This window comes from Bombina bombina, chromosome 5 (assembly GCF_027579735.1).
Source record: "Bombina bombina isolate aBomBom1 chromosome 5, aBomBom1.pri, whole genome shotgun sequence".
Taxonomy (NCBI): domain Eukaryota; kingdom Metazoa; phylum Chordata; class Amphibia; order Anura; family Bombinatoridae; genus Bombina; species Bombina bombina.
Genome location: NC_069503.1, coordinates 440,902,703 through 440,927,114, shown reverse-complemented (window position 1 = coordinate 440,927,114; position 24,412 = coordinate 440,902,703). Strand labels below are relative to the sequence as shown.

Genomic DNA, 24,412 nt, shown 5'->3' with positions numbered 1-24,412 from the left:
TACGCAGTTTAAGAAGGCCACTCTCATTACTTGGATTATGGACAACCTTGACAGGATAAATCTGCCCCTGGGGGGGCAAGACTTAAATCCCATTCTGTAACCCTGGGATACTATCTGTCTGCCCCCTACTTGATCCACCACTGGATCGGGGGCGATCCCTTTATGCAGACTTAGAATCAGTTGAGGGCTTCTTCTTAGCTTGTTTTCCTTTATTCCAAGGCTGACTGGACCTCTATGAAATTCTTGATTGCTCCGGCTTGGAAGAGGAAGACTTTTGTCCCTTGAAATTGCGAAAGGAACGAAAATTAGAATTCTGGCTACCCTTGGGTCTATTCTTCTTGTCCTGGGGTAGGAAGGAACCCTTCCCACCAGTAATTTCAGAAATTATTTCTGCCAAACCAGGACCAAATAATGTCTTACCCTTAAAAGGTAATGATAGGAGTTTGGGCTTTGAAGTTACATCTGCAGACCAAGATTTTAACCAGAGAGCTCTGCGAGCTAGAACTGCAAGGCTAAAGATCTTGGCTCCCAGTCTAACCAATTTCATGTTGGAATCACAGATACAGCTTTAGAGCCTTGATCCTATCCTGGATCTCCTTTATAGTAGTCTCTTCTGAAATTAAGTCAGACAAGACATCGCACCAATAAGATGCTGCACCCGCAACCGTAGCGACAGGTTGCCGCTGTAATCCCTGATGAATGTACATTTTCTTTAAATAAGCCTCCAGCTTCTTATCCATGGGATGCTTAAAGACGCACTATCCTCAATAGGTATAGCCACGAGTCCGCAACAGGAAACATTTTCTTAAAAACAGGGGACGGGGAAAAAGGAATTTCCGGCTTTTCCCATTCCTGAGCAATAATGTCCATCATCCAGTCTGGAACTGGAAAAACCTCAACAGATGAAGGAATAACATCAAACACTCTGTTAAGCTTATTAGATTTCTTAGGAGTCTCAGCAGCAGTAGAATCTGAGTCATCCAAAGTAGCAAGGACCTCCTTTAAAAGTAATTGGAGGTGCTCCAATTTGAATCTAAAATTAACCTCCTCTTGATCTGCTACACTAGGACTAGTGTCATCCTCTACAGACTCAGAGTCTAAAACGTCTCCCTCAGAATCTGCTGAGCAATAATCTTCCTCAGATAACTGAGCTAGAGCAACTAGTGCAAACTAAGCGGAGTCAGAACTTTTAGACTGGGAAACTTTCCTAGACTTTCTCTTCTGCTTACCAGTTACCAGAAAGGCTGACAGGGCTGAATAAACTGCAGAAGTTATTTGTTCAGCAAAATTTCCTGGTAAAAAAAAAAAATACCTCCAGGAACTTGTTGAGAGGAACCGCAGGGCACTGCATGTGAAGCAGATAACGCTTGGGAAGTTTGAGGAGAAAGTTGAGGCATGGCCTGGACAACATTATCCTCCTGAAAGACAACAGGCTCAGAAAGGGAATTCCTATCCCTTGACAACAAGGTCTTATTTAAACATGTGGTACAAAATTGCACAGGAGGAACAATAGGGACCTCCAAGTAAAATAAACATTTGTCAAAATTGGCAGATAAGGCAGGATCAGTGTCCATAGTAAAGGAAAAACAATTCCACTGTTTGTTTGTTTTAGTAGTATTAATGTAACCCAAGACAAACAAATAAAGTAAGAGCATAAAGTAAGGTAGAACTTTATTAGCAACCTCTATACCTCAATACCCTCTGGTCTGAGGTGACTCACCACTCCTGCGACCAGGAGACAGATCCCACTAGTAAAAATATTTGGAACTCTCCACCGGTGTAGAGCTGAGATGATGTAGCTCCTTCCCTGACTATGCTTAAGGACTACTGTGATTGCCGTCCTACGAACGGAATAGGTGGCCCGCCAATAGCACTCCCACACTCCGCTCTCCACGCCGTACTGTGCAAGGCTAAAGCAGGAGAGCGTAGGTTACGTGAGCGCAAAAATTAAAATTTTTGTACAAAAAAACACTAACACATGTCACGAATATTTAATAAAGGACAAATACCACTCCTCAGTTGTCATGCACACAACCAGCCTAGATTGTTGTCTCTGAAGGGGAACTCATTAACCCCTTATGTCCCACAGTGCCTGCACATTCTTTCTTATCTGTTCTGCCTCTTTATGAATCCCTATATGAAAGGATATATAAGTCAATGAAGCCCACCAGGGAGTATTTGACCTTCCCAAGGAACCACCAGGTGAATAGTAACCTGTCATAGAGGCATTAACCCCTAAAAGTGCTGTCCTTCCACCTAGAAGGTAAAAGCACTTACCTGTGGCTCCGGCTGCAGGGCAGGAACACTTCTTAGGTGTGACAGATTAACTCATATCTGTCAGGGACCTGTAGAGGAAGAAAAAACAGAGTAGCCAACCATGGTTTTCTATAATAGGGGTAGCAATAATGTTAGAAGTTAAGCAAAGACCACCTCGCCGTCTTCTAACTGCTAAAAGCCACCATTACTCTTACTAAAGAGATTTACATGGACACAGCATAGCCCCCAATCCTTTCTTGCAGGGAAAAGTACCCATTAAAGGATTAATATCTTCAGACACCATCTTCGCACATCCTCCCGATGATAGAGGCAAAGCATGACTGGGGATTATGGGTAAGGGAAGTGACACTTAACAGCTCTGCTGGGGTGTTCTTTGCATCCTCCTGCTGGCCGGGAGTTGAATATCCCACTAGTAATTGGAATGTAATTGTGGACTCTCCATGCCATAGGAAAGAAATTAACATTTTATTACTTATATCTCCTACCCCCATTGAGAGTGGAATTTCTTCTGTTGAATATGTTTACATAGCTTTTATGATGGCATACAGACATTGTATAATGACAAGAGACATAAATTGCATAAAACATACAGTATGGTCAACAAAATGCGTTACTCCATCATAATGGTCAAATACAGTAGTAATATAATAAGCATGAACATAAATGATATACTATCTGGGCTGAAAACCTTCCGTAGTACATAATAGTCCCCATATAGAAATAGTAATCAATCATAAAAAAACTGTGAAGGGTATACTGAAATAAAGAAACCTCTGACAGATTCCATATATTGACCTGCAATATATTAACATAAGCTCTTGGGTCCAGTCAATAGTGTGATGTCAGGACTAATATTTAATAGTAGGTTTTAGTAAAAGTGAGCTCACCGTACTGATATATTAATTACCTATTAATCATCAAGTATATTTGTCATAAGCCCTAATAGGCTAGTCTACTCTGCACAAACCCTGATAACAGGCACTTTTATAAGCAAGATCTATGCCCCAAATAAGCTGTAATAATATCAAGCTTATGTCTGAGAATGAGGTATTATCTAGTTGTGGATTTTGAATATGCACCATCTAGATAGATATCACTCACATAATAAATATAAATGTGTTGTGCCCCCCTGACCGCAGACAGCACCACACACCCAATAGTCTAAGTATATATCAACCTACAATAGAGGATCTGAAGGAAGGAAATTTCAGCAAAATGGGCCTTCTCTTATAGGGTTACTATGAATGTAATGAAGTATACACAGACAAGCTAATATTAGCAACTATGAAATATATAACATGAGCAGTACCCCTTTCCTCTCTGTCAAATATTCCCAACATCTTTATGGTCAACAAACAATAAGCTAAGTTATAGTTGTACGAACCAAAAACAAAAAGTATCACTGAAACACACAGAAATTAAATCTAGGAACAGTTAAAGTATTATTAAACGGGTGTTAGTAACAACAGATCAAGTAAATAGACTGGGCCCCAAAATGACACTGAAAATTAACGGACCATTGCTAGTAGTGTAGCAGATATCTAAACCATACCAGTTTTCTGAGGCGCTATATCAACCAAGTACCCCTACCACTTGCACAGGACCGAATATCTCAAAAAGCAAAACTTCTTGGAGAGGTAGTGAGTTCTGAGTCCAATATATATTTAAATATATGTAGGAGAGGGTGACCTGAGCTGACCTGCTATTGGTAATTTGTCCTCAACCCATAAAAGCTTGTGCTGATCTAAATTTAGTTCCATCCTCAGGTATCTGACTAGAGTGTTAATTGCGACCACAGCCTCTGAACTCCCCCATTCTTTATATAGGGCTTTGCTCAAAGTCTCCCCTCTAAATCTCCAGTTGCAAATAAGCACAAAGATATAACCAGCTTACAAGGATCTGTGCAGGTTTGATGAAAGCTGCCTCTTCTTCACATCCACGGGCAAAAACAACTATTTAAAATGTTACAATAAAGGTAAAGGAGCAGTGGGTAAACAATTCAATACACTTTAGCAGCTAAAAAGGATAATTGGGGACAAATTAAAGGGTAGATACATTTACAGTGCATTGTGCCTTTAATGGAGTCTGCTTCTGCAATTTTATCTATACAGAAGTTTGTACAGTTTGAATTATAATTAAACTGTCAAAAACAACAAAAATGTAACACTTCCACTCTTTATGAAAGTTAAAGGTACAGAGCATACCATTTTAAACCACTTTCCAATTTACTTCTATTATTTAATTTGCTTCCTTCTCTTGTTATCATTTGCTGAAAGGTTTATCTAGGTAAGCTCAGGAGCAGCAAAGAACCTAGGTTCTAGCTGATGATTGGTGGCTGCATATATATACTGATTGTCATTGGCTCACCCATGTGTTCAGTTAGAAACCAGTAGTGCATTGCTGCTCCTTCAACAAATGATACCAAGAGAATCAAGCAAATTTGATAATAGAAGAAAAATGGAAAGTTGTTGAAAATTGTATGTTCTACCTAAATCGTGAAAGAAAATTTGGGTTGCATGTCCCTTTAAACTGAAGTGAAAGTGCACTGCTTCTGTTACAGGATGTTACAATACAAGCGCTACAAGATGGCAGGGCCCAGAATAAAATGCAGAGCTTTATCAACTGGATTCTGTAGTGAGTTAGAATAAGAGTGCTGCACATACAACAGGGAAAACAATAGCATGGTGGGCCTTTCTACCCAGCAGTTTAATGTCCCTTTAAGTGGTGTTGCCCAGGTAGACCAGTAGATGTAAGGCAATGGGCCTGATTCCCTATAGATTCTATTAGAAGCTTTGTCAGTATGGAGATATCCCTCAGTAAATGCTCTAAAGGTAAAGTATACCTTGAGCTCTGTATATCTCATCAAGAGGAGATTACCATTGTTCCGTATGTGAAGGAGAGACACTTACATTACAATATAGTGCTCAATAAAATGAGCGGATGATTTCACTACATGGTATAATGTAGACAGACTGCTGTACTAGTAGAGAAATAACATTTCATTTAATATCCTTTTAAATACTAAGAAAAGTGATTACCTGAACAACTTCAGTCCCCTCTATTATCTTGCTGAAGTATGATACAGGGGAAAGGTTATTTGTGCTTCCTGCAATAACGTAGGATCTCTTAGGGCAAGCCAGATTCCAAAATCTGCAAATAAAGGTACAAATCATATGCACATGATGGAAGTTATACAGCAAAAGTGCTGAGAAAAATTGTTTTGTTTATGCCATATACGTCTTTTTTTTTTCTTTTTTTTAAAGACTGTAAAATTCATAGGCTAAGTTAAAAAATTAGGATTCTCATTTATAAGATGTCTGAAAAGTATAAAGAACTAAAGGGTCGACTGCAGGCAATTGATTTTTGGGGGAAAAGTGGACTTTCTGATGCAATCAGTTTTCGAGATTTTTTTAATATTATTATAAAGCAATAAAAAATTCTGAAGTGCTATGCAAAGTTCAGTACATTCATAGGGGCCTATTTATTAAAGGGACATAATACTCATATGCTAAATCACTTGAAACTGATGCAGTATAACTGTAAAAAGCTGACAGGAAAATATCACCAGAGCATCTCTATGTAAAAAAGGAAGATATTTTACCTCACAATTTCCTCAGCTCAGTAGAGTTAGTTCTGTGTAAAAAGTTATACTTCACCTGCTCCCAGCTGCAGTTTAAAAATAAAAAAAAAATAAAGAAATGAACAGCAGCCAATCAGCATCAGCAGTGCTGAGGTCATGAACTCTTACTGTGATCTCATGAGATTTGACTTAACTCTCATGAGATTTCATAGTAAGCTTCCTTTACCTGATTGGTGAAATAATATGAGAGTTCACGAGGCTCATCCACTAAGCTGTCCTAGGACAGACACACTAAAATGCTGCTTAGAAATCCTTCACAATGGGAGGTGGCTACTGAGGAATTTTTGAGGTAAAATATCTTTCTTTTTTACATAGAGATGTTCAGGAGATATTTTCTAGTCAGCTTTTTACAGCTATGCTGCATCACTTTCAAGTGTTTAAACATTTGGGTATTATGGCCCTTTAATGTGCGAGTGGACATGATACGATGTAGTGTATTATGTCTTCCGCACATCGATAAATGCAGACAGCAGATTCGCGGCCAATCGGCCAATAGAAGGGGGTGTCAATCAGTCAATCAGTCCGCGGCCTCAGAGCAGGCGGACCAGTTATGGAGGTGCTGCATAACTGCTGTTTCCGGCGAGCCTGAAGGTTCGCACGGAAACAGGGGCATCAAGCTCCATTCGGAGCTTGATAATTCGGCCCCATAGGGTTCATTACAATACATACGTTAATAATGTCTGAAGTGTACTTTTGTATAATATAGTTGGACATAATTATGCATCATGCATACACTATCATAAAAAAAACAACAGCTGCTGACACCTTTAAGCTAATAGAAAACTGCCATGTCATAAGCATGAGAGCTTTTTATTTGGTACTATATTTTGCTTCTTTCAAACAAAGCAACAAAAAAAAAAACAGAATACCTTATTTTCATGTCAGAACCTGCAGTTAGTAATATTGGGTTCCCATCTGCTGGGCTACAGTAAATTCCATGAACGCTATGTGGTGAAGGCTATTAAAAGAAAAAAGAAACAGTATATGCTCAGTGTTAGACAGTGTCTATATGATATTGCAGAACATTGATTCAAACAGGCCACAAACAGCAAAAGGCAAGTAATTACCAATATTACTACTTAAAGGGATACTAAACCCAAATATTTTCTTTCATGATTTAGATAGAGCATGCATTTTTAAGCAACTTTCTAATTTACTCCTATTATCATTTTTTCTTTGTTCTCTTGCTATCTTTATTTGAAAAACAAGAATGTAAGCTTAGGAGCCGGCTCATTTTTGGTTCAGCACCTGGGTAGCGGCTTGCTGATTGCTGGCTACATATAGCCACCAAACAGCAAGCGCTACCTAGGTGCTGAACCAAAAATGGGCAGACACCTAAGCTTACATTCTTGCTGTTCACATAAAGATACCAAGAGAACAAAGAAAATTTGATAATTGGAGTAAATTAGAAAGTTGAAAAATAGAGGGCATTATAGTTTTTTATAAAAAAAAAAAAAAAAAAAAGGGAGTACTATTTATATATATATATATATATATATATATATATATATATATATATATATATATATATATATATAATAAGTGCATTAAGCAGTTTTGGGGCTTTAAAGTTGGTGGGGGAATTAGAAAAAAACATAGAACACAATGTAAATATATATGTATATGACTATATACATATATATGTATGTGTTAATATGTGTATATACACATATTAACACATAATACATATGTATATATTCATATACATATATGGAATCACGATTTTGTGAGCGCAATGCTTCCTAGCATTATCGTGCGCTGGTATTACAAAGTGGAGCACTAATATCGCTTGCACGCACTCCACTTGTAATCTAGCCCATAATGTTCTATATAACTATAAGATTTTTTGTTGTCTTGATAATATTATTTCTGAAAAGCATTGTGCAATCTCTGATTTACTGAGATTTGCCGAAGCTGCTTTCCTTAGACTTCACATTTAATAAATTTAATTGTCATGTTTGCACATTCTTAAATTCATGTTTCTACGTAAGACATTCTAGATAAAAACAAAATAGCCTAAAAAGGTTTTATGGAAATGTGCAATGTACCACTTACTCTAATTTCCAAATTTACAAGGGTGAGCAAGAGGGGGTACGTCTCCCCCACCCTGACTTGGAATATATATATGGAGTCTCATCCAGGTGATGGGAAGTAAAAAATACAATTTATTCTGCCATCTGAAACCTAATTGGCCACAAGGCCCCTCACATGGTCAATGTAAAAATGGCTCTTCTTAATCTATTCTAGAGTAAAAATGGGAGTTGTTAAATACATGACTCTCCCTGACAGAGAACCTAGTGCCTAACTCACTTAAAGAGACATGAAACCTAAAAATGTTCTTTCATGATTTAGGTAGAACATACAATTTTTAATAACTTTCTAGTTTACTTCTATTATCAAATTTGTTTCATTCTCTTTGTGTCATTTTTTGAAGAAACAGCAATGCACTACTGGTTTCTAAATGAGCACATGGGTGAGCCAATGACAATCAGTATATCTATGCAGCCACCAATCAGCAGCTAGAACCTAGGTTCTTTGCTGCTCCTGAGCTTTCCTAGATAAACCTTTCAGCAAAGGATAACAAGAGAAGGAAGAAAATGAAATAATAGAAGTAAATTGGAAAGTTGTTTAAAATTGTATGCTCTATCTAAATCATGAATGTCTAATTATGACTTTACTGTCCCTTTAACACTAGCTTTAGGGTGGCTAATATGTCTATTTTAAAAAAAAAATGGAGGCACAAGCTTTGTCAAAAAACACAACTTAAAGGACCTATCTAGTCTGTCCCTTATCATATTTATTACTAAAAGTTATTTTAAATGATCATCATCATGACACTGTTATATAAAAAAATGGAAATTCAATCTCAATATGTCTTTTCTAGGATTTTTATTGGAAATGCTATCGATGGCTACACCCTAGGATATATGGGTGGTTTTTTTTGGCACTACAAGAAGTATATTTCTCTTATTGTTATATGTCATTTTATTGTGCTCGGATATATGTAAACTGCGTGTGAATCTTAATAAAATAAAAACAAAATGTAATTAAAAAAAAAAAAAAGAGAATCATCAGTGGTACAAAATTTGCCAACATTTATACCCCATTGCTGGGATATATATATATATATATATATATATATATATATATATATATATATATATATATATATATATATATATATATATATATATATATATATATATATATATATATATATATATATATATATATATATATATATATATATATAATTTTTTTATTATTATTATTTTTACCAACAAGCACCCCAACGCCCCCAAATTTAGTGTTTTCTGTTAAAAATAAAAATATGTCTTATAAATTGGGTACAAACCTGCATCTCAGAAAGAGGAGGAGCATTACTAGCCCACAGTGTGAATCTTCGGTCTCCAGTCTCCATATCCCACATGGATACTTCATTGTTGCCTTGCACAGCTAGGAGAGAAGATCAGTTTTTGCTATGAAATGGATATTAAAGTTCACTTATATGGCATTTTTTATTTTCTAAAAAATATTTATATGGCCCACATAAAAAACAAAAGCTGGTACCTGCTATTACCCAAGACTGGTACATTGTGTGCATACTCAGTGGATGCATGAGGAGGCGCCTGATGCGTGCCCGGGCAGGGTGAGTATGACTTGATATCGGTAACTGGAACCTCATGTCCCAGCATGCCATAGTGCCACTGCTGGTACCTTAAAGACAAATAACTTCATCTTATGACACTGTTATATAAAACTCTAATGATTTATTAGTGCCCTGACTTCATATTTTAGATATCTTGTAACAAGCACTTACAAATTCCATTTACACTAAACGGGATTACAAATAGTTATATGGTTTCTACGGATTTTTAAAATTCTACAAAATACACTTTCATCTATATATTGTGAGAAAAACACCAGTAGTGCGTTGCTAGTCTGAAGTTGACTTTAACAATCATTCTTTATGTCCAACAACAAGGTGACTAAGCGCTCAGATCATTGTAAGCTTAAAGGGACATGAAACCCAAAATTTTTCTTCCATGATTCAAATAGAGAATACAAGTTTAAATATTTTTTCCAATTTACTTCTAATATTCTATTCTTTGTTGAAGAGATAGCAAGATAGGTAGCGTGCGCATGTCTGGAGCACTAGATGGCAGGAAAGTGTGCTGCCATCTAGCGCTCTTACTAATGTATTACATTGTTGCAAAACTGCTGCCATATTGTAGTGCAGACACGTGCATGCTCCTGAACTTACCTTCCTGCTTTTCCACAAAGGATAACTAGACAATGAGGAAACAAATTATAATAGAAGTAAATTGGAAAGTTGTTTAAAATTGTATGTTCTATCTGAATCATGAAATACAAATTTTGGGTTTTATGTCCCTTTAAGAATAAGTCTTTGATTATGGATAAAATACCTAGTAAGTGGGGAGACTTGGATGCCTGTGATGCGTGCAGCCTTACCAATACACAGCCAGCACTGGTGAATATCCACTGCAAACGAGGTTATAAGTCCTAATCTCAGATCGTGTTTTAATGTCCAGGCATTGCTCGAACATCGCAAATCCCATCCGACTAATGAGCCATTCACAGTAGCATAAGCCAGCACAGACTGCGACCCTGAATTGAACTGGTGCATATCCACCACGCAGCCATCTTCCTGCGGGTTCAAGTACCTACAGAACAGTAAAACAAGCACTATTATTTTATTTTCATCGACGGAAACATATTATTTTTAGTCTATTTAATTCAAAGTATATTCCACGATAACCAAATAATCAATCAATACAGAGGTAAAAACTGCCATTATCCATACTCATTAGTTCTACAATTTATGAAACAGAAATGCAATAGTGCTTATTGAGGAAAATTAAAGGTACATTTTTTGCTGAGCCTACAAGACACAAGTCAAAATATAAGCTTTTTTTTTTTTTTTTAAAATGGATGTTCTTGTGCAACAAATAGAATTTTTTTAGTGTCTTGCAATTTCTCACCATCAGAGCTGTGAACGTTATCTTAAGAGGTGAGTTGTGCACACACATGTACTTCCTGATTTCAAAGACAACTTAAACAGCTTTCATTTAAAAGGCCATAATATTCAAAAACTGATATGCTCTAATTTATTAAAGCACGTCAATCGACCCTACACTGCTGCTACAGAGCACTGTTGGTCCTAAGCAGAAACCGCTGCTGATCCCATTAGTAGCACTAGTTGCACAGCTGTTTATTGGATCAGCTGCAGTTTCCACTCAAGACCAGCAGTGTTCTGCAGGTCCGGAGTAGCACTTCTTCCGCGTGCTTAACCCCTTTAAGGGGTATAAACACACAGGAGTGTAGGGTCGAAAGTCTTAAAATTACATGCTCTAACATATTGGAGCATGTCATGTTTTTACTTTTATGGCCCTTTAACATGTTTAATAATTAGTACTCTAAATTGAAGCCCATGTAAAAGTAGATGTTTTGTTTCTGATGAAATTTAACATTTAAAAAACTGCAGATACAACACAAAAATAATACATAAACATCTAAACAAGAATGTTATAAAAATTGTAACGATTCATCATCCTCTTAACTGCACAAAACAATGGTTAGTAAAACATTTATAGGACAAACACAAGAAAAAACATTAAGACATCATAATACTCATTGTTTAAATTGTACCTGCTCTGTAGCGGATGTATTTTTGGAGATTTGGGAGGTTTTGATGCTTCAATACCAAGTAGCTGAATGTTGCCATTATCTGATGCGACAGCTAAATAATGTGATCCTTGGCAAAAAGTGAGTGTTTTAACATGTCCACCAATACGAGAATATGTCAGTATTGACCTAAATAACAGAAAATATCATCAGCAACTGCTGCCCATGGAAAAAATATGCAATCAAAAGAGCAGATTTAGTGCTGGTTCAGTTCAGATTAGATTTTATTTGTAAAACAGGGAAACTACAAGTTGCTACGTACTATTCTAAAATATAACATGCTTAGATATTACTTCTAGATTCTTCTATATCAGCTTGGAGAACCACTGAAAGAACACTGTTCTAATACAATTTGAGATACCTGGTTGTTGTGGTCTTTCCTTCCATTTTTTGGCTGTTCCAGATTTTTACCGTCCCGTCGTTGGAGCAGGTGGCAAAAATGGAATGTTCATCTGACACTCTAATGCGGTTCACTGGGCCTTTATGCTCATGAAGGTGCGCTACTAGGAGACCTTTAGGATGCCATCCTGAAAAGAGAATCAAACGATCCCCAGGTTAAACGCTGCTACCCACTAAACCAACTGCATACCAACACCAGTAGTATTGCTATTCAGATATACTGTCCCATATATATTTGTTGCAAAACCATGTGCAGGAAGACAAGGCAAGCGTTTTTAAATATTAATATAATTTAACATCCTTCTTCAAACACTCCAAATTCTTCTTTCTTTTGAACAGAGGGGAAACGATTTTAGTATTAGTCCAATGAATATATTAATTTTTTTTGCAACACAGTCATAAAAAAAAGTCAACAATTGTGAATTTAATGTGAATCAGAACTTAATTATAAATCTCATTTATGTTGTCCTCTTAATATATCAATTTACATTATCTTCTATAATTAAAATTAAGCATGTAATGATGAATCCAATCAAGTTTATATGATTCTGGTATAACTTAATTGCCACTAATCCCGTATCTCATTCATTCTGCTCTGTATTATTTGTGAGTAAAGGATACTTATTGTATAGTAGTCACCATAGCTAAGAAATGTTCATCCCTATCTTGTACCTGTTGGGGGTGGCTTGCTCTCCCATTCAGCGCTCTCCATCATGTGCTTAGCTATCCTCTCTGCATTGCACTGCTCTCTCTTCTGCTGGATGAGCTGCTGAAGCTCAGTTTTACACGTGGTCATGCGTATCTGGCAGGCTGACGGTAATGATGTGCTGGTGTAAATTTGCATAGTGGGTCTCCGAGACTGGATGCCTGCTGCCCCTTCGCTTGGCTGAAATACATAATACCTAAACCTTATGGCACAAGTATATTGGTTCCAAGGCACTCATTTAAACACCTCGTGATTTGCTGATTCTGCTTGGTGAGTCAGTACATATTGGTATCCCATTAAAAATTACTGTAAACTGGAGACTCTGACATATAAAGATCAACCTATTGAGACACATTAGATGAAGCCATTATTACCGCACTACAAAGGGTAAGTGTACATTCTAATGGGAAAATAAACTGCTATAATTTGTTACAGCAAATTATTTCCGCGTTATTGTTCCTTGCAAGTGTTTTAACACCCACAAATAAGTTAAAAACATAGCTAAAATGCTGACCAGGTACTGCAACCATTATAGCTTCTGAGCAGAGCAAAGCCAGTGAGCCAAATAGGAGTAGCATACTCTTGCAGATGCCTAAACCCCATAATTCATTAGAGCATGCTATTTTTGCATTAGAACGTCCCTTTAAAACTTATAAGTGCCCTCGCTGGCAACCAATGCATTACTAAAATGTTTGGTTCATGTCAACGTTATAAAATGTCTCATTATGACAGGTGGGGGCAGTGTAATGCTCTACAATATTATAACATTTTCTGCTATTAATAAATATTACTTAACCTATTCAAAGCACAAATTAAATGCATAATTAAACATAATTTGCTTTAATGAAAATTTGTGCAATAAACATTGAAAAAATAATAATTTTTAGCTTAATGTCGACTTAAATTTTAGCCAGGTGGTCAGTAAAATCAGCTGGGTGGTGTGCCCATTATATAGGTCCTGGTGAAATCACTGTTTGGGTTTTATGATCCTGTAACAATATAATTTAGTTTAGTTTACTAAATCTCCCTTATACTAACAGAGCTGGAGTATGATTAAGTATATATGAGAATATTATGCGCACTGGATGCACCTGTGGGGAGGACGACAGAGGGCCACCAACAGCAGCAGCAGAGGACTCGGAACGGAGAGGTTTTGTGGTTTCCTGCTCCCCAGATGGTTGTGTTCTTGCCCCTGCTTGGTTCATGTTGGATGGCTCCATTGTCCCAAACATGCTCTTCCACTCTTCATTCACATTGGAATCCTGTTTAACATGCTTGCGTGCTACAAAATAATGCATAAACATTTAAAGGGACAGTCAACACCAGATTTTTTGTTGTTTAAAAAGATAGATAATCCCTTTATTACCCATTCCCCAGTTTTGCAAAACCAACATTGTTATATTAATACACTTTTTACTTCTGTGACTAACTTGTATCTAAGCATCTTCTGACCGCCCCTAATCACATGACTTTTAGTTATTATCTATTGACTTGCATTTTAGCCAATTAGTGCAGTGTCTGCCACTAGCCACGGGCGTGATCACAATGCTATCTATATGGCCTACATGAGCTTGCTCTCCCTTGCTGTGAAAAGTAAATAAAATAGAGGCGGCCTTCAAGGGCTTAGAAATTATCATATGAGCCTTCCTAGGTTTGCTTTCAACTAGAATACCAAGAGAACACAGCAAAATTGTTGATAAAAGTAAATTGGAAAGTTGTTTAAAATTACATGCCTTATTTGAAAAATGAAAGTTTTTTTTGGATTTGACTGCCCCTTTAAGTACTACCAGAGTCAGCCAAAAAGCAAGGAAGTAAAAAACAATACATATACATTTATATATATTTATTGTTGACGCATGCTCCAAGGTAGTTTGTTTCCTTAGCAGTTAGTGGTTAATAAAATCGTTATCATCATTTTGTTCCTTAGTGTTGAAGTGGTATACAGTGTAAATGAAATAAGAATTGTACATATAGGTGTCGACCGCATAAACTGCAAACTGGCTAAAAGTAAGTACACCTCACTTGATTGATGAAAACAGAAAATGTAATAACATTCAGAAAGAGAACAGTCATAATATTCTGTCCATACCAGTTTTTTTTTCTGTCTATGGAAGTACAAAAATTGGCGCGCTCCGGACTTGCACCAGTGAGGGGAGCGGGAGTATGTTACTAAATGAGACCAGACCAATTAATCTATAGGTATTATAGCACCGTAGTGGAGTAAGGCAAATTATAGGCATATATGGCTAGTTCAGAATACTTAAAAAAAAAAAAAAAAAAAAACGCAACATATATTCCACATTCATTTTTTATTATTTTTTTTTTTCTCCAATTCGCATTCAATTCCGCACTTGCTGGACTTATAAACAAAGAGTTCTTTGTTCAAGTGATGTTTCGGAGCTTACTAGACCCTTCCTCAGGTTGGTCTGAGGATGGGGCTAGTGATCTCCAAAACGTCACTTGAATAAAGAATTCTGTTTATAAGTCCGGTGAGTGCAGAATTGAATATGAATTGGAATTTATTATAAAGTCCGTTTTATCAATCTCGCAACACAACTCATTTGCTCATTTGCAGTTGTACACATACATTTTAACAACTTTCAATTAAATATTCACGTACTGCGTTTATCGTCAGTGTCCATCTTTGCTTTGACTAGATCCGCTTGTCTTCCATTAATTCCCAAGGCCGACAAATCAATCACTCCTTTTAGACCACTTTCATGCAGGAGACTCTGATCTGCTATATTTGCCTTGGCTTTGTTTGATTTTAGCATGTAGTCTTTTAGTGCTAAAAGCTTGTCTTCTTCGTCTTCTGTCATTCCCTTAAATCAAGAAGAAAAAGTTTTCAACCATACCATGGCATCCAACATGGATTACAGAAGCGTTTTCAGTAATCAGTTTATCTAGTAGTACGTTGGAAATCCTTATCCATTTTTTTATTTTACTTACAGCACTGCCACAACTGTCAAAATTTACACACAAAAATCACTATTCATGTTGTACCTGTGACAATAGTTTCTTCAAGAGTTGTGCTATGGCTGGATCTTCGGGAGGAGGACACTCAAGGAAAGTGCCATTCCTCTTCTTCTGACGCATTTGAAGATACCTAAATAGACTTGCAATGTCCTTTGATCTCAGGGCATAGTCAAATATGGAGCGGCTAACTGGTTCCTTCAATACGCTTAGCAGGACAATCTCTTTATCAATCTTTAATTTTAAAAAAAAGAGAAAACACAGGTAACAATACAAACTCAGAAACATTATTAAAATAACAGAACAGACTGCACTTGCCCCACCAGTTTCAAGAATTGCAGAATACTGAATGGCAACATTTTCTAGAATGTACACACAAAGGGTTTGCATTAACCAAATAGAGCTCTGGAGGTGCCAACTATAAACAGAATATTTAAAACACTTGTTTTTCTATATGTTCTGTCCTTGGAATTAATGTGAAAAAAACTCCTCTTAAAAGGATTGTTAGTTCTTAGACCTACTTTAAAGTCTACTAATTTTTTTGTATTGTTTAAAAAGATAGATAATGCCTTTAACTACCCATTTCCCAGCTTTGCTTAAAAAACAATGGTATACAGGTACATATACCCAAATCAAAAATTCCAAAATCCAAACTTTTTAATTAATATTTTAAAAAGAAAATATCATAAAATACAGTTTCTGATGGTACTAAATGTATACAAAAATATTAAAAAAAGAAACAAAAATACCTTTAGATTGCATGTATAGGCTGTATTATGGCATGTAAATATTGCCTAAATCTCATAAGATATTATTGTTTACACTTAGCCCCATCCCCTCTACGAACTGCCCCATTTGAAAGATACAAATATTCTTAAATCACAACCTTTTCCGTTCCCAAGCAGTTTGGAATTACTTGTTCAGTTTTTGGAGACTTTAAATACGCAATGTGGCGCCTACTACATGTGTTATGATTGCAGGTTGGCATTTGGATGAACTGAGACCGAGTTCATAGAAGGAATAGCTGCCTATCAGTGATTTCATTTGGCAACAGAGACTGTTTAATTTGATGATCACTCTCATAGACACTAAGTTGGGTGGTATTTCCCTTAAACATTTGGTTTATATATTTTTGCATATAGAATATTTTTTATTAATCTTTCTTTATTATAACCAATTGACACTGTTAAATTTGAAATATCCACTATCACTTTATGTTTATTTATGTGCTTTTTTCACATATATTTATGAGCGCCCTCTAGTGATAATCTTTTGTTAGATTATCTTTAGTTTTATCGTTATAATAATATACTTTATAACCTTTAAACCTCTGCCTGTTTCTATGCCCCTGTAGGCCGCCTGTGATCTTTGTGCTTTTTATAGCAAGACACTGCTAGTTCAAGTGTGTCATATAAATAACATTGTGCTCAATCCCATGAAGAATGATAATGGTTATGCAGGAACCATTACTATTTGGCTAAAATGCAAGATTGTAAAAAGCACTGAGATAAGGGGAAGTCTGCAGGAGCTTAGGTACAGGATATCATAGAAGTAAAAAGTATATGAATATAACAGTGTTGGTTATGTAAAGGGATAATCTATTTTTTAAAACAGTAAACATTTTCATGTAGACTGTCCCTTTAATTTAAACTAATCAAATAAATGCCTCAAAATCAGTGACTTTATTGAATCCTATTGGATCCAAAGTCCCCAAACAGAGCATCCAAGTTTTTTTTTGTAGGCATAATTGTAAACTGCGATTTCAGCCTCCGATACCTAGAGGTATTTGTTCAATTACATTTACCCTAAGGCTGTTCATATCATTATTATGCTTTAGAATAAAATAGGCTAAAATGTGTCATTTATCCTTCCTATTCCTAATATGCCCAGAAATTCAGTTTTTTAGATTTATTTCCATTCTTCCTATATACTTCTTAAACCAAATATATTCAAGTTGATATATTACAAAGCTCAACTTGCAATTTAAATGGTCCTTTATGGAAAAGAAAAATGGCCATATTTTTTTAAAGCAATAGTTTTGTTGTCTTGTCAGTCTCTGTTTACCATAGGGTCAGTTATGTCATTCACACTGAAGAACATTCTATGAGTTTTTTTTTACTAGATTCACTTCTTAACAAATAAGGCAACAAAATACTTTTTATATCTCTGTTATTCTAAAAGTTGCGCCAGATTTCACAGGAATGCTGTTTTTTATAGTATCGTGACTGGTAGAAGAAACGTCCAACATTTACTTATTTTCCAAAAGTCTTTGTTATAAGTAGTAATACAATTCATATTCTTTTGATCATTTACTTATCTTTTATCTATTTCTATCTTGTAAGAAAGTCAATCTCTATATTTTTTATTACCATTCTTTAACCCCCTACAGTATGAGTATGTCTTGAAGTGAAAGTAAATCCTAGCGTTTTACAAACGCTAGGATTGACTATTGAAACAAATAAAAGGGCACTTTCATTCATGAAGTATAAGATACTTCATGTAGAAAGCTCCTTTATCTGATTCAAACGATCGCCGCTCTTAGGTCCTACAGGAGCGCATGGCTAAAAAAAAATTTGGCTAAGAGGTGACATTTTCACCTCTTAGCCAATAGCCGTGTGGTAAATCCGGGCCCCATGGGCGCCAACATTTTTTAGCCGTGGGCTGCTGTAGGAGTTAAGAGCGGCGATCGGTTGAATCAAATAAAGGAGCTTCCTACATGAAGTATCTTATACTTCATGAAGGAAAGTGCCCTTTATTTGTTTCAATAGTAAATCCAAGCTTTTGTAAAACGCTAGGATTTACTTTCACTTTAAAGAAAAGATTGTATAGTAATGTATCTCCTTCTGTATTATTAAATTAACAATTTCTCCTTATTCTTTAGAACTGGCCATAAGGTATATTTTTGATCCAATGATTATGGTAATGTTTTTGACTTTTTAACAAAATAAAACATGTACATATGCTACCATTTCTCACATGCCAGTTCCAGATCCCGGGAGGTCATTTTAACTTTATGTGTAAATGTAAAATTTAAAAGGATATTAAACTGCTGGGTACAACTACAGTACTATGGTTACTATTCCCTGTGGTATTGTTTTCCCTCCTGTACTTACAGCTCTCGTTAAAGCCGTTCTCTTATTTTAACTCATTACAGAATCCAGCTGCTAAAGCTCTGCATTTTATACTGGGCGCCGCCATCTTTTAGCACCAATGTTGTTACATCATGTGACAGAAGCAGTGCACTTTCATAGATATGTGATGTTACTGGCTTTTCGACAGCTGTAACTTTCACTTCAGTTTAGCTCACATAATAAGAGAGCAAAAAAGTGTTACACTTTTGCAGTTTTTTGCCTAGTTTAAAAGCTGCATAACAAATATAAGCTCCAAGATGGCGGCACCCAGTGTGAAGATTCAGAGCTTCACTAACTGATAGCTGTAAGGGGTTAAAATAAGAGTATAACTTTGAAGACAGCTACAGGAGAAAAACAATATCATGGTGAGTAGTAACCATGCTACCATAGTTGTACCCAGCAGTTTAATGTCCCTTTAATAAAATTGTAATTGGTATAGTCATCAATAAATCTATACCATTTAAATATATATGTATACTGTGTGGATTGTTCTTATGGATGTAGCCGTTTTTCCACAACCCTATGTATAAATTTGATGCTATATTTATGTATTTTATAATCTAAAGAGCATAGCATTAGATAGCACAGGTATTATACAATTATACATTCATTTCATTTTCCTCAGCCAATCAAGAACTATACCATAGTATTGAATGTAGAGATGTTACTGCATGGTTGGTGTCGGACCAAACTCAGTGACTCAAAAAATGGTGGAACAATACATATTCAAACACTGCACAGTGATGCTTATTCTCCAGTAGATCAGGTAAAATTTAGAAAGTGTTTCGATCATTTGTTAAAAGTGTAAGAATCACAGGATTGTTGAAAACTGTCACATCCAAAGTATTTTGTTATAAATAGTGCCGTTTGCCATCCTGACCACTATGCTCATTGGCAAGTTCACTTGCACAGACACATGGAATACAAACATACCTGAATAATCGGCTGCGTGATAAACGGATGAAGATAAGGCATTAGTTTACAGTACACATCAGCAATGTTTAACTGCTGAGCTACTGTGGTGATAAAACCGACTGCACCATAACGTATCCACAGGTTAGAATGGCACAAAAATGGAGCTAAAGAGATTGAAATAAAAATAAACTGTCATCAAATTGTAGAGAGATTCTCCATCTAAACACAAATGGCTTTTATATGAAAGAAGTTCAGAAGTGTCATTAGTTTAGCCACTTATCAAGCAAACTGCAATAATTTACTTACATACTTGGGAGCTGCCATGTTGTAACTTAGATTACCTTCTCTGCTGTGGCCAATTAGGGACAGTTATAAATAGGTCACTAGTGTGTGCAGCCAATGGCTGTGAGGAATATAACAGTGTTCTGTACTTCCATTTCTAATAGGAACTGAAAAGCTCACAATTTCAGAATGGTATTATAAGAAAAGGGGACAAAATAAATAATGAAAGTATATTGTAGAGTTTTTTAAATATACAACTTATTTTATATGTCAGAAACTCAGATTTCTGACATATAAAAAGCAGATGTGGCCATTTTTGCAGCCATAATACTCAAACGAAATTACTCAATTGCTCTGCTTTCCCATGTGTTGCAATGCTGCTTTTTAACTAGAAGATGTTCAAGGGTTACCATGCATGTGCCAGTGTAAAAAGACTATATTACATGTGCAGTATACCATGCATAGTCAGTAGTGTTTATAGCATTCACTAAACTAGCAACAATGAAAACAGGAGCATGCACCAAGTAAAACGGTCAGGACAATAAGGCTGCCAATTATCAGCCACCAACATAAAAAAGCATTTTATTTTACCCAGAAACCTGCTCACATAAGAAGACAGGAAGTGCATTTTAATAGACAGTAATCACCTTGAGTTTAAAAAAAATGTTTAGTTATGAGAAGTAAAACAACTTTGCAATTTTCATTAATTATTTTGCTAACTTTTAATAAAATTGTGTATTTTCTAATTCCAGGAAATGTACACCACATACTTTTTAAAGGGAAAGTAAACCACTTGTAATTACAATATTTGTCTTTTGTGTTGCTATAGAATTACATATGAGCCAAGTCTAAACATTTTTCAAACAAATTAATTTCTTGTTTGCTGCAGTTGTTTGTCAATAGCCAAGCTCCACCCACTTTTTTCCTTATTTGGAGGAGTCAATCTGAGCTTTAGTCCGCAGGCAGCAAGGCTAGCCACTGTCATAATGTTAGTATTACATGCCATGTTTTGCAGTTGTTTTCAGAAATATATGTAGTAGGGTTAGCCTTGAGAAGTAAGCAGGGTGCATTACAATTTCTGAGAATTATAAATTACTAAATTACACATACACATAAATAGCTAGATTACAAGTGGGGTGCTATTTAGCGCTCCCGCTCTAACTGCGCTAGAAGTAAGCTTTATGCGCGTTACGTAGCACACATATTACAAATTAAAAGTAAAATGTTTTTTCTAACACCTGAGATCTCATATCTTTGAGCCTTTATAACTTTTTGTGCTATACTTTTTAAAATATTTTTTTATTAGATTGTGTTAGAGTTTAATTGTACTTTTACATGTAATTTTGAGGTGTTTTTGCAACTTTATATTCAAGTGTAACAGTTAACCAGAGCTCTGAGGTGGTGCTAACCCGACACGCGTTAAATTCAATCGCGCTCAAGCAAACGCGTTAACTTTCAACTTGTAATATGCGTGCTACTTCTGACGAGCATTATTATTATTTAAACTTTTTGTGGAGTGCAAACAGATTCCACAGAGCAATAAACATGGGTATAATATGCAAAGGTAGAGGGCCCGGCCAAGAGATGCACTGTTTTATATCACCTTACATGAATGTGACCTACAGGACAGCTGGGCTTATAAGGCTTACCTGTTAAGGGGGTTCAGGGGGTGACAAAAGAGGCGAGGAGCTGAGTGTACATTGTACTCATCCTTGAACAGAAGAGTTTTTAAAATATATTGCAAAGTGGTTTTATGATGCATAACTAACCATTTTATATAAAAATATCAAGGTGCCTACTGTCCCTTTAAGGCTAACTCTGCTACACATCTTTACCTAATTTGCTTCAGCATATAACAAGTGCAAAACATTGCAGTTTATACTAACATGACTGTGCCTAGCATGCATTGGATCCTCCACATAAGGCAAGCGGTTAGTGGAGTCTGTCTACTGAAAAACAATTGCAGCAAACATGATATTAAAGGGATAAAAATGTCAAAATTGAAATGTGCATGGGTGCATTTCAGTTTTGAATAGAAACATTTTTGCAATATTTTTCCATTTAAAAAAATGCTTGTAGTAAAATATTTTTCAGCATCATACGCACATATGCTGAGAGAGCCTCGTGCATCACCAGCCTTCAAACGCCTTCTCAGAGAGTCAGGAGTGGCTTGTATAACACGAATTAAGTATTTGCTGATGAATTATGCACCGCCACCACCATCTCTCAGAGCAAGGATGGTGTTTGAATACTGATGTTCTAGTTACACATAGCATTTGTCTCTAAAACAGTAATAACTCTTACTAGAAGCATTTTTGCTAATGAAATTATATATATATATATTGCAAAAATGTTTTTTTTTTTAAAATAGAAATTAACTGATGAACATTTACATTTTGACCTTTCTGTCCCTATAAATTATTTTAAAAATGTTTACACTTAGAGAAATGTATTGTAATTACAGATATCCCTCTAACATCTAGGAATGTGTGCGAGAAATGTGCAACCAAAATGCTTTCGTTGATATTAATTTTTACAAGATAAAATAAATCAACATATGCCCCTTAATAATTCAATGTCAGGGAGCACTATCCATCTTCAAACTGTTCCACTCAGCACCTTTTTAACTGCTTTGATTAAATATGAAAATGTTCTATATTAAAAATTAAATCCATTATAGAATAAAATCTACTTATGTAGACCTATTAAATATAAATGTAAAAGAATTGCTTAAAGTGAATGTAAATTTAGATGATCAAGTGCCCGTTTTTTAAAAATCTGATTAAAAACAGGGGCACTTTAATTCATCAAAATTTACATTTCATTTGTGTTGTGAAAATACTTTTAATCTTGACAGCCGCTTCAGCGATTCCCCTGGTCGTCGCAAGCCTTGTCAGAAATGACGGATTGGTCATCCTCCAATCACCGCTTCCCCCCCGGGGGAATCAGTGTCTGATTCAACGCCGTGATTGGAGGAAGCCGGATTCTTCATTTTAGACCCGGGAAGAAGCTTTGCGACGGGCGGGGGAAGCGATGTAGCGGCTCTCAAGATTAAAAGGTAAGTATTTTCACAACACGAGTGAAATGTAAATTTTGATGAATTAAAGTTCCCCTGTTTTTAATCAGATTTTTAAAAACCTGGCACTTTTATCATCTAAGTTTACATTCACTTTAAGTTTAACTGACCAATTTAAAGCATCAGGTGGCCGTAACATACATTTCTGTTAATATAAAAAAGATTTTCTTTAACGTACCAATGTCACAAGCAAATTCATAGATGTGTGGTTTCTGTAGCAGTCCCAGCTGGCACATGCAGGTCAGGGCATTGAGAGCTTTAAAAATCACAAATTCTTCCACATCGCTCAGACCCTGCTGGAGAAGTGGTTTTAGAATTGAAGAGCTCTGCCATCCAACATACGCTGCAACTCCTGCCAATTCATCACAGAAATCATGCAGATTAGATCTTTGTGTGCACAAACACATATTAACAAACTGTAACACTGTTATTTATTTTCGTCTAAATAAAGTTTTGAATAAAGTATATCAAACCTACAATATGCTACTGGTGCAGATTTTCAAGTCTGTCTGGGTAGTTTAAAGTGAAGGTAAAGTTACCTTCATCTCAATCCGGAATATTATGCTTTCCTCAAAATGAATATGAGTTTAATTCATCAATTTTTTTAATTCTGAGTGTAAATAAAGTTATACCCTTTTTTACTCACTGTTTGATGGTCAGCAAATTCAACCCAAATTTTTTTTCCTGTGTGGATCACGTTTTTATATTAGCCTAATGAAAATCTGTCCGTTAGGTGGCCGTCAATCAACATCATTCGCCTTCTTTACTATATGTGCATGCGCTATATATTTTCTTTACTCATCTCTGAATCCACGCGCGCTCCAGATTCGCGCATGCGTAATGTTATTATGTTGAAATTAACATAATACGAACTAGGCTTCCTACAGACGTCTACAATACGGACGGCTACAAGCGGTGAGGAAATTACTTTTACCCGGTTTCATCTGGCGGCTCAGCTGATTCCAAGCAGGTACACAAAGAAAATGTTCGCCAGATAAAGGATATATTAAAACTCAGTCTTTATTAGCATCTTTAAAATTCCACAGTCTTTGGAGTACTGCAACAGAGTAAAGAAATCAGGCTATGACTACGGCTGTTTAAGCCGAAACACGTAAGCTGTTCTGTGCTACGCCAGTGTGCTTGTGTGATTTTTTTGCTCTGTTGCAGTACTCCAAAGACTGTGCAATTTTAAAGATGCTAATAAAGAGTGAGTTTTAATATATCCTTTATCTGGCGAACATTTTCTTTGTGTACCTGCTTGGAATCAGCTGAGCCGCCAGATGAAACCGGTAACCTGCAATGTGATT

The 24,412-nt window shown here is 36.0% G+C and overlaps 1 protein-coding gene across 2 annotated transcripts in view; it reads right to left on the bottom strand.

Annotated features, from left to right (window-relative positions):
• PIK3R4 (phosphoinositide-3-kinase regulatory subunit 4) overlaps positions 1 to 24,412 on the bottom strand; it is a 42,224-nt gene that overhangs the window by 6,376 nt on the left and 11,436 nt on the right. For both annotated transcript variants that reach the window (XM_053714303.1, XM_053714302.1), the window contains exons 7-19: positions 23,284 to 23,457; positions 19,766 to 19,911; positions 15,732 to 15,935; positions 15,349 to 15,550; positions 13,820 to 14,010; positions 12,695 to 12,908; positions 11,985 to 12,150; positions 11,588 to 11,752; positions 10,391 to 10,602; positions 9,488 to 9,634; positions 9,273 to 9,373; positions 6,787 to 6,875; positions 5,316 to 5,427 (exon numbers count right to left, since the gene is read on the bottom strand). In XM_053714303.1, the coding sequence (XP_053570278.1) occupies positions 5,316 to 5,427; positions 6,787 to 6,875; positions 9,273 to 9,373; positions 9,488 to 9,634; positions 10,391 to 10,602; positions 11,588 to 11,752; positions 11,985 to 12,150; positions 12,695 to 12,908; positions 13,820 to 14,010; positions 15,349 to 15,550; positions 15,732 to 15,935; positions 19,766 to 19,911; positions 23,284 to 23,457 (2,123 nt within the window). The remainder of the gene's footprint in view (positions 1 to 5,315; positions 5,428 to 6,786; positions 6,876 to 9,272; positions 9,374 to 9,487; positions 9,635 to 10,390; positions 10,603 to 11,587; positions 11,753 to 11,984; positions 12,151 to 12,694; positions 12,909 to 13,819; positions 14,011 to 15,348; positions 15,551 to 15,731; positions 15,936 to 19,765; positions 19,912 to 23,283; positions 23,458 to 24,412) is intronic.